The 11,502-nt window shown below is 41.3% G+C and overlaps 1 protein-coding gene across 5 annotated transcripts in view; it reads left to right on the top strand.

Moving 5' to 3' along the window:
* ETV1 (ETS variant transcription factor 1) overlaps window positions 1–10,860 on the top strand; it is a 113,266-nt gene extending 102,406 nt beyond the window's left edge. For all 5 annotated transcript variants that reach the window (XM_073629528.1, XM_073629525.1, XM_073629527.1 and 2 more), the window contains 2 exons: window positions 2,174–2,275; window positions 3,402–10,860. In XM_073629528.1, the coding sequence (XP_073485629.1) occupies window positions 2,174–2,275; window positions 3,402–3,623 (324 nt within the window). In that variant the 3' untranslated portion in view covers window positions 3,624–10,860. The remainder of the gene's footprint in view (window positions 1–2,173; window positions 2,276–3,401) is intronic.
* The last annotated feature ends 642 nt before the right edge of the window (window positions 10,861–11,502 follow it).

The following is an 11,502-nucleotide window of genomic DNA, read 5'->3' on the forward strand; positions in this document are numbered from 1 at the left end:
AGAATGCCTGGCTCTAAAGCAGGGGTCCCCAAACTGTGGCTCAAGGGCCAGATGTGGTCCATTGCTAGCCTTTATCCATATTCCTTCCAATGATATGAGGCACTATTCCTCCCACTGACAGCAACAATGAGGCACTATTTCTTCCACTGATACCAATGATGGGACACTGCTCCTTCTCCTACTAACCACCAACCCTGAGGCCATGTTTATTCTCACTGATGCTGGCCCAGGACATTTCTACCCACACTGGCCACAATCCGGCCCCCCTAAAAGTCTGAAGGACAGTAAACTGGCCCATTGTTTGAAAAGTTTGGAGACCCCTGCTCTAAGGCAATGATTAATGTATCTTAATGAGCCTTTTGCATTAAAGGATAAGGTCATGTTACATGTTTCACCTGTATTTAGGGTGGAACTGCCCCGTCTTGGACGGGACAGGGGTTCTTCTCCCTGTGTCACAGCTGTGTCATTCATTCACAGATTCCTGTAAATAATTTAAACAAGTACCCTCTGACACTGCGTCAGACAGACTTTTAGTTTCAATGGGCTGATGAGTGCCCTGGAATGCACTGACGTCCTCTGACATTCAAACCCAAAGCCCCCACAGAGATATGGGCTGAAAGCCGGAGGACGTGTACGTAGGAGCCCACATTGCACCAGTGATTTACTGATCACGAATACAATGCTTTCCAGGCTCTTGCAGGAAAAAATAATAAATGCAGATTTTTTTCAGTAAAGGTGAACTTAGCCTTTAAGGTTTGGGATTTTGAAAGACAAGGTCATACAGATACCTCACATCTATAGTTGAAGCGAATCTGTGCCAGACTATGCATATTAAATTATTTACATATTCTGGATAAGCAGTAAAATTACAATAAATTAGACCCTCATTTACCTCTGTCTCTATAAGCATTGTGAATAAATTCATTTTCAGATTTCACAGCAAAAGCACTGTGTGTTTTTCTATGAGAACAGAATCTTGGCAGTCTGGCAACAGTCTAATGTGAATAAGCCCCTTTCACATGGGTGGACCGTTTGGGTCCACCTGTCAATTTTTTAGGGGGGCCATCCATTTCCCTCTATGGAGCGGCAGATGTACACGGACATCCAAACCTATCCTCTAAAAACATACGGCTGGGGGATCTATTCCCCATCCATCTAGGGCAGTATTTCTCAACTCCAGTCCTCAAGGCGCCCCAACAGGTCATGTTTTCAGGATTTCCCTCAGATGAAATGGCTGTGGTAATTACTAAGGCAGCGAAACTGATCAAATCACCTGTGCAAAATAATGGTGAGCCTGAAAACATGACCTGTTGGGGTGCCTTGAGGACTGGAGTTGAGAAACACTGGTCTAGGGCAGTGGTTCTCAACTCCTATCCTCAGGACCCACTAACAGGCCAGGTTTGCAAGATAACTGAAATACATCACAGGTGATATCATTTACTGCTCAGTGATTGCAGTATTATAGTCTGCATCTACCCAAGGTAATACTTAAAATCTGGCCTTTTAGTGGGTCCTGAGGACAGGAGCTGAGAGCCACTACTCTACCGGATCGGATGACAGTCGGAAGTAAACTGAATGGTGGTCCCTTTACATCCGACCGCCCATAGAGGAAAGCAGGCTGTGTCTGTGTCCGCTCTGTATCAGCGAAGTGGACACGGACCTGTCATCCGCCTGCTTAGCCAAGAGATCCCCCCGTTGAGCAGGTGGATCTGCTGGCGGAGTCCCCCTGTGTGAAAGAGCCCTAACTAGCAGGTGTTTCTAAAGCAGAAACCCTCAGGCTTTTAGAGCAGTGGTTCTCAACTCCAGTCCTCAGGACCCACCAACAGGCCAGGTTTGCAAGATAGCTGAAATACATCACAGGTGATATCACTTGCTGCTCAGTGATTGCAGTATTCGAGTCTGCAACTCCCCAAGGTAATACTTAAAATCTGGCCTGTTGGTGGGTCCCAAGGACTGGAGTTGAGTTTTAGAGTCTTTGTTATGATCCTTGAGAATGAAATAACTTCACGATGATGATGATGATGACCTCACTGGTTTTTAAGGTTTAATTTGAATAATTCATTAGAACGTTGATAATGGGAGGAGGAACCAAGAAAGGCAAAATACCAGCAGAATAAACTTCAGATTTAAGTAGTTATAACTTTTTTAAATTTTTTTTAATTATTTTTTATAGGTGGCACGACGATGGGGCATCCAAAAAAACAGGCCAGCTATGAACTATGATAAGCTCAGCCGTTCATTGAGATACTACTATGAGAAGGGAATCATGCAGAAGGTGAGACGCTTTGTCTTCGTGAGTTATAATCAATTTTTTTTTGTGTGTATGCATTTTACAGTGTATATAGGTGTTTAAACTCTAGTCAATGGTTCCATCCCCCTGTGTTTGTTTGTTTATTTTTATTTTATTTTATTTTTCTAAACTTTGTTTTTTGTTTGTTTTGTTTTTTTGTTTTGTTTTTTGTTTGCTGGTCCATTGGAGAGGTTGCCCTTTATTTTCTGTCCTGTTGATGCAACAGGAAGTGACAATAAATCTCTACCGTTAAACAGTTGTCACCAGGAACAGGTATCCCCACTGAAATATTTCCCCTTGCCTCCTGTTCTGGTGACGGCTATAACATTTTGGATTTGCCATCACTTTCCGTCCTGGCGACAATGGTCCTAAATTTTTATATGTGACTTAAAACATGCTCAGAGGAGGAAACGGCAGAGAGATCACTCCTTCGGTCTTTTGCTTTTCATTCATTGTTACAGGAGATGGGGGTGGCTGTTGACCAGGCTGTATTTACAAACTAAAGTAGAAATATTAGTCAGCAGCTGTCCAGTAGGGCATTATTTGGCCGGTAAAGCAGTTCATATATTATGTATGTGTAAAAAATAAGTTAAAATTAGGAAAAAAAATGTGTGTCTGTGTATATATAAAGGGAGGGAGACAGAGAGAGACACTTGTGTGTATATATAGATATATACACACATATATCTCAAGTGAAGAGGCTCATATATTGTGCACATATACCTTTATTAATATGATTATTTTATTAATAATTGTATATATTTATAATTACGTATCATATTTTTAATATGTTTTGAGCTATTTTCCTGGAGTTTAGCTTCAAACATTATTAAAATGAGGGAAAAAAATATATAAGCTATAAATTCTAACAATAATACAATTGTGTAGAAGAAGGAAGAAGATCCTGGACTGCCGCACTCCATTTTCTATGGAGTGCGGCAGTCCAGGATCTTCTTCCTTCTTCTACACACTTGTGCAGAGCCACCACCTGAGAGTTTGCAGTAGGGCGGGAGCACCCGTTCAGGTGTGGAGGCTTTTTGAGCGGCATTCCTTTCTCATTAATAATACAATGAACACACTTTTTAATGATATACTTTTTTTTTTTTTCAAGGTTGCCGGAGAAAGATATGTGTACAAATTCGTGTGTGACCCAGAAGCCCTGTTCTCCATGGCCTTCCCAGACAATCAGCGACCGTTATTGAAAACGGACATGGAGAGGCACATCAACGAGGAAGACACGGTACCGCTGTCACACTTTGACGAGAACATCCCCTACATGCAAGACGGCGGTTACTGTAACACTCACCCATACAATGAAGGATACGTTTACTAGCGATAAAGACGGACGATGGAATCTTTTCACTTTTCTTCGCCAGGCCCAAGAAAAGCAAAATATACTTTTTTTTATATATATATATATATATATATACACATATATATATATAAATATATTTAGTAGTTCCTAAATGGGCTTTTCCTGTTGCATATCTCAAATGGTCTGCCATGGACAGAGCACTTTACTTATGGGACTTGGGATAAAACATAAATCGATGTATGTAACAGAGTGATAAAAGAAGATGGAAATATTCATTTATGCTCGGGAAGGGAACTTAAAGCTTACGGTACTACATTACAAGTCATGTCTGTATTTACTTTATTTTGTTTTTTTTTCCTGTTTTTAAATCTCATAATATATTGTACATTATTTCCTTTTTGAAACCCTGGGTACAGTTAACTTGTATTGCTTAAATAGGTGTATGAAGATTGGCCATCGTTCTTTCCATTATTAATGGTACCGGACGTAAATCTATTGTTTTGACAAATTCAGGACTGTAAGTCAAGGCCGCTAAAAAGTTCAGCTTTGTGAAGAGTATTACTTACTGACTTTGCACCCATGTGGCTCTTCGGGCTTTAAGGAATCTCCATTGTATCAAATTGTGAGGTTTCTTTTCTAAACCCCTAAGTGTGTTTTAGAGGGGCAATTTGTAATGCCTCCTACTGCCCCGGAAACCCTAATACTCCCCTTGCCAGCACGTCCTCACTGCTCCTTCCTCTGTCCCAGCCTGGCAACAATACCCAGTGCTTCCAGGTATTGGGGAACATGTGATCTCCTTGGGTGCTCTGGTCTAGCTGGCATTGCCTAAACTCAAGTACTGCCACACTCGCTGGTGGAGTGATGTCACCTCTCCCTCACCGGTCGCCATTAGGAACTTTAGTGCTTGGTGCAGGGCTGGCAAGGTGAGTAACGGGAGGGCGGCAGGGCATTTCAAGAATGTTTTCACTTTGCCCCGAATGGGCAAATTGACCGTGTCTCTTTAAGGAATAACTATCTTGGGTTAAGAACTGTGATTGCGGCTCCCCCTTCTGAAAACGCTACCGCTATGTAATAAAATTGCAAGCATAGATGAAATCTAGATTCTTTATCGGGGGGAGGGTTATATAATTCATCAAAGTCGGATCTCATATTCCCCGACGGTAGACCTGCAGGTCCCTGTCACATGACTGCTCTGCAACCTTCCTCTCTGTAAACTACCAAGGTTGTTTTTGGCCTGGTTGTGCATGGTCTCAGATTTAGGGCCGTTCTAAAAAAATTATGGGGTTTAGCTAGCATGTCTTCTATCTGCAAAGGGCAGAACTTCGGGGAACATAGCAACTAAGTTGTATCCTCTGAGTGAATTCATTAGCTTGCTTGACAGGAATGTACCTTGAACTGATTGAACAATGGAACAAGTCCGCTTTTGTTAATACGGTTTCACAAAGTTGACCTTTTGCCTTACAGTATCAGGATTTTTTTTTTTTTTTTTTTATAAAAGTGGAGTTAGATTCCAAATGTTATAATCCACAAAATATCATCTCCATTTGTAATGTACATTTTTAAAATTAGGTCTTGAAGGAGTTTCTCATTTTCAGAAAAGTGAAAGTCTTCCCACTCTGATGACCATCAATGCCACGAATGTGCCATCATTTTGGTTTTGAATTTTTGAATTTCATATTTCCCAACTGTTGGGTCTGTAGACAAGCGCTGGGGCTTTGTCTATGGATGGTGAACCTTCTGGACAAAAATGGGGCTTTCTCATTTCAGTTGCTTAGAAAAGATTGATAATTTTCATTTCCAAAATTTTGCCAAATGCCACAGATTACAAGGGAGCCAGGTTCTCCATTTAATACATTTCTATGTATTGATGAAAATGTAAAACTCCTTTAAGCTGAATTCCAGGAAATTTAAGTGGTAAAGAAAATGCCATGCAATCTTAAATACAAGTTTTAATATATGTATGAGGTACTACTTGTGTTCAGAAAGAAGTATGCAAATATTTTCTGACCCCTGTATACTATTTTAACTAATTTATAAGAAGAATGCAATACCATTTTAACTAATTTTTGAGTAGAATGCCATTGTCTTTAGTTGACAGCTCCACCAATGTAATACATCTGTGGGGTGTATTTTTGATTGTTCATAGAAGAAAATGGTTGGATTGCCAAGTTGTCCACTCATGCTGTAATTGGGTCACCTGGTTGTTGAAATGGTTAAAAAAAAAACTGTAATTCCTTCAACAGATTTGACTTCCAAGTACTGCCAAAGCTTTATGCTGTTTCTTGGCAGCTCAATTCCTAAATTGGCAAAAGATCCCAACCAGAAATTCTACATTGGTGGAGGTTTCAGCTTAAGTAAAGAGGTTGCTGTTGCAAGGCAAATGTTTGTAGTAAAGTGTTTAACAAATTTATACTTAAGCCTCTTGGTTGAATGGAAGTTGTATCATAATTGGTGTCTCCAAATTTGAGAATTGGTAGAGTAAGGTAGGGGAGTGTACATACTTCCGTGTCCCATATACTCTAATCTACATTAACAGTGTCTTTGAGACCTGTAGCCAGTGCCTTGTTATGCCAGGGTGTTGGAAATGTTGGTCGTAAACTACTCTCCCCTTCCCTAAAATAAATGCAGTTGAATGTAATCAAAGTACAGTCACAGTGATGGTCTTCCTAAGGTCACCACTATTTTGTTTTTTTTGGTCATCCACTTGTCAAGAAGCAGGGTTTCTCAAGCAAGGTTCCCTGGAACCCTAGGGTTCCTCCAGAGGTTGCTAAGGGTTCCTTAGCAATGAGCAATTTCTGCCTCTCAGATAAGTTCCCACTGACATCATTGATATTTTTAGCTATCTGTAAGGGGCAATTCTTAATGCATTCTCCCCACTGACTAATCACACTACTGTATTATGAGTTGTAGATATAGTATTTTTAACTGGTGGGTTCCCTAAGACCATAAAGTTATTTTCAAGGGTTCCTCTGTGTTAAAAAGGTTGAGAAAGGCTGGCTTAAGGCATACCTGTCACCCTAATACAATGCCAGAAAAAATGTTGGTTGAGCTTGTATAGCGCATATTAAAATTAGAGTGGCAATGTTTCTGAGGCTCCACACTTTGAAATGTTGGTACGGCCGACAAAATTATAATTTAAAAACATATGGAGAAAAAAAAAAATGGTACCAGGAAAGCTTTTAAATGATAACTCTACTCATGGGTTTTATTGGATATGGTAGCTTAAGTTTAGTGCAAGCAGATATGGTTTTCCTCTGCATCAATCTCTGCTGTTGCAAAGTACCATGTAGCTTACATCTAGCATTCTCCACAAACTAGTTTGCCTGGGTTTTCAAGAGCTATCACAGACTTAGACCTAGGAGTGTTTAACATTGACTCGCACTAAGCCAGACTTAGAGGACCTGTCGTTTTTAGAATGGTGTGTTGGAAAGTCATGAATTTCCTTGAGTATGGACTATGATATCGACCATGTCCAACATTAGTCTTCAGCCCCTAGCAAAGCTACTAAGGTCTTGTCATTTGTCAGTGTTTTCAGTAATTTCCGATGTTATGTTAAGCATGGGAGGGTCAAGGTTTTTAGAATAAATTCTAATATAGAACGGGGAGACATTGTTCAGCAGGTATTGGATACGGAGGCAACATTTCACCTGCTTTCTAAATGTTCTTGTAGAAGGTGGATAACCAAGGATACCATCAGACAGCCACCAGGATGGAGCCAGGGAAATCCATAGGAATGGATGTTGGATATGTTTGAGTGCATGTGGTGCCAATAGGGACCCAATGAACAAACAGTGTGAATTTTCCAGCGCCTGGTACTTGGGGTGGGGGGTAAAAGTAAAAACTGAGTGTCAAGGGGCCCTGTTGTAACCCCGATGTGAACAGCACTTCACAGTTAACTGAAATGAGAAATGTCCTAATTTCGATACTGAAGACCAGACTTTCAGCTGAATGTCCTTCTTCTTCTCATAACTTTCAACACACTCCATGAGAAACTAGATATTTCAGCAGTGACAGGTCCTCTTTAAGGAACAGTGGTTCTGTTTTTTTTACCTTAACAATTTAAAGTAGAGAACCAGAAATGGATTCTAACCTGCATGCCTGTTCGGATCAGTGACTCGTTACAGTACATCTGTCATGAGAGTAAGATGTGGACTTGGGCACTAATCTCTCTTTCTAATAAAACCAAGAAAAGCTAGTTTCCTGGCTGTCATTCTGATGCCTGGTTTTACTGGGTATGGGTCACCAGCATAGAACAAATTTGCAAATCAAAACTTCTGCCTTTCCCTCTGATATTCATGCTTTGTGATTATGTTTATGACTCAGAAATACTTGAGCTAGGCAACTAGAATTTTCGAAAAGGAGGCACCATATATTTCTCTTTACAGGATAAGTCAAAGCCCACTTTGACCCTTGTGATGTATTATGTAATGCAGTCAGGCTGAATATGCAATATTCTGCTGCTCGTTTTACTTAACACTGTTAAGTGTTAACCTCTATGCTGGCAGCACAGAAAAGTCAGACCACGGCTCTCAAGGACAAAGCAGTGACCCGGCTCTGCAGCTATCCGACACAACTTCTGAACACTGCTCCAATCTACTGTACTCTTATTCCTGAGCAGTTCTGTTAATTAGAACAATTTTCAGGGTTGTGTTCGACCACTGGAGAGCCGGGCCACTGCTTTGTGTGAGAGAAACGTGGTCCTACTTGCTTGTATGCTGCCAGCATAGGGTTTTTTTTTTAACCCATGCTGCAACCCTAAAGATGGTGTTGACTGGCTGATTCTCAACTCCTGTCCTCAGGACTCACTAACAGGCCAGATTTTAAGCATTACCTTGGGGAGATTACTAGATTACTGCAATCAATGAGCAACAAATGATATCAAATGTGATGTATTTCAGTTATCTTGCAAACCTGGCCTGTTAGTGGGTCCTGAGGACAGGAGTTGAGAACCACTGCTATAGAACAATTGCACTTTGCAAAGTGCACATACTATTTGTCTTTAGTAAATACACTCCATTGTGTCCTGACAGCGGGACTCCTCTGCTGTCAAAATACAGTGATCAGTGCTGCAGCCACTGATGTAATGAAAATTTTGCAACAATCCCATTCGACAAAAGTTAGAGTGGGAATGGCCATAGATGGATCAAAATTCACCCAGTCCCTGCTGAACTGGCTGAACTTCGATCCATCTATGGCCAGCTGACTTGCAATCCACTGTGGATTGTTTTGTTAGCAGGCAATCAGGAGGGGATAAGTAGCCCATCGCACAACTATTTGTAGAGGGATTTTGCGCTGAAATTCCTCTTCACAGCACCACAACTGGATCCACTGAATACGGTTTTGGTGTGGCCTGCCAACCACAACATGCCCCAATTTTCACCGCCTGGCAGTTCCCATGTAACAAAGGCCCAATAGTGTTTGGGCATTTCACACATGAACAAGCCCTGTCTCAAATCAAACCCAAGTACATTTGACTCATCCCTACTCTGAATGCATATGACCCTTAGGCTCGGTTCACACTGCCGCGAATTGGCATCCGACTTGTGATACCCCAGATTGCATGACATGTGAAATCCCATGTTCGTCAATGAGAGCTGTCCTAATTAGCACTATGAAGTCGCTCCGACTTTAGAAAAGGTTCCTATACAACTTCAAGGCAACTTCTCTCCGACTTGTGCCCATAGAGTTTAGTGGAAGTCGCCTCCAATTTGGATCCTCATCTATATTGATGTGATATGGATACGACATTACAGGAAGATTAACCAGGCAGTGCATGGCATCTTCCTGTATGCTGTTATCTCTGCATACCTGCACAAGACAAAATCGCTCAGAAGTCACATCAAGCTGCCAGCAAGTCACAAGGAAGTCGCCTCACAAAGTTGCTCCATAAGTTGTGCGACTTTCAGGTTCATGTGAACCGAGCCTTAGGGCTCATGCACACTAGTGTTGCTCTCTGCATTCAGATCACTCTCCAGAGGGCATTTGACACGCAGTGGGAAGGCATTGTATTGCCTACTTTAACCCCTTGATCATGCATCATAATGCACACGGCTTGCGAGCCACTTACAAAACAGGCCCCATTCACTTGATCGCAGTTGGCGGGCACTATGCCAGCTGAAAGCAACAGGGGGTATCATTTCTGGTGGGGAATGTGTACACGCCTGGCCACTTCCTCTACAGCTAAAGGGGGTAGCGGTTGACCGCAGCTCAACCACAGGGTTTTTTTTATGCCCCCCCCAACCTCGCATTTAAATGAGCACTTAAAACCGCAGATTTGTTATTCTATAAGTAGCCTTGCTGCATTACAATATTTATTCACAAGGGGTTCAATTGGTCTTTAATTATGTATGAGCTGAGCACCCTACAACTGGCAAATGTGGTTCCCTCATCCTGATGGCTTATCTGGGGAAAAAAAAATAAAAAAACTATGCAGGTTTTAAATCAACTAAATCCTGACAGGTTCACTTTAAGATCAAGACCCATGTTGTAAGCATTAACGGTCAATTTAGAAGTCCTAGAGGGAGATGACGAGAATTAAAAAAAAAAAAAATAGAATACTGCAAGCTTATTATTTATTCAATAGGAATTAACTGTACTCAGACACATGTTATTATGCTGTTTAGGTACAGCAAGCACTCTTCTGGGGACAAAAGAGAGAAAAAAAAAAATATCCAATACACTAAATAGGTACTTTAGTCATTTTTAGATATGGTACCCATTAATATGCATTTATGCCTTTTACCGCTGTGTTATGTTCACAACATGTATAAATGCTAGAAAAGGAAAAAAAAATGCTTCTGCTGCTGTATTTTCTGTACTATTTTATTCTTTGATGCTCAATTTACTATAAATCCATTATACGCATTGCTGTAAGTACAGGTAGCATTTCAGGACAAAATAGATGACTCCCATCATTTATCGCTGAATAACATAGCTTGGCTGCACTGCAATCGGCTCCTGCGCATCGACAAGACGACCAGCGAGCGCCCGCTTGCTGCGAAAGGCTCGGCCGGATCTTCTTTTTTTTCTAGCGTGGAATGGAAGCCTTGCTTGTTTTGTGGACTGCTAAAGATGCCAGGAGGCTGATCAAACCGACCGGTTACGCCTGCCGCTCGCTTGGGACACTTGCGTTTAGAGCGTGCAATCTGGTTGAGAGAAAATTTCTAAGGATACAATTTCTGATGTTTGTTTTGCTTTATTTTTAAGCAGAAACCTGTACAGAAAGAGTATGTATTGAAAATTTATTGGAACCTTTCGAGCTTGTGTGTGTGCTTTATTTTATTTAATACTGGTATTTATATAACACTGACAACTGACATGCTTTACATACTGTACATTCACTTCACTTCCTGCCCCCAAGGAGTTTACATTTGCGTTAGTTCGTACCCCCCCAAGGAGCTTATATTCACATTTGTCCCCACCCCCAAGGACCCTATCCTAAAATAACTTAAAATCCAAGGACCTTATACATTTGCATTAGTCCCCACCCCCAAGGAGCTTACATTTGCATTAGCACTCACCCCCAAGGGGGTTACACTCACATTAATCCCCACCCCCAAGGACCCTATCTTAAAATAACTTCAAATCCGAGGACCTTATACATTTGCATTAGTCCCCACCCCCAAGGAGCTTAGATTTGCATTAGTCCTCACCCCCAAGGGGGTTACATTCACATTAATCTCCACCCCCAAACATTCACATTAATCTCCACCCCCAAACATTCACATTAATCTCCACCCCCAAACATTCACATTAATCTCCACCCCCAAGCACCCTATCTTAAAATAACTTAAAATTCAAGGACCCTATACATTTGCATTAGTCCCCACTTCAGTTCACATTAGTCCCCACCCCCAAAGACCCAATCTTAAAATAACTTAAAAAAACAAGGACCCTG

This window comes from Aquarana catesbeiana, linkage group LG05, assembly GCF_042186555.1.
Source record: "Aquarana catesbeiana isolate 2022-GZ linkage group LG05, ASM4218655v1, whole genome shotgun sequence".
Taxonomy (NCBI): Eukaryota; Metazoa; Chordata; class Amphibia; order Anura; family Ranidae; genus Aquarana; species Aquarana catesbeiana.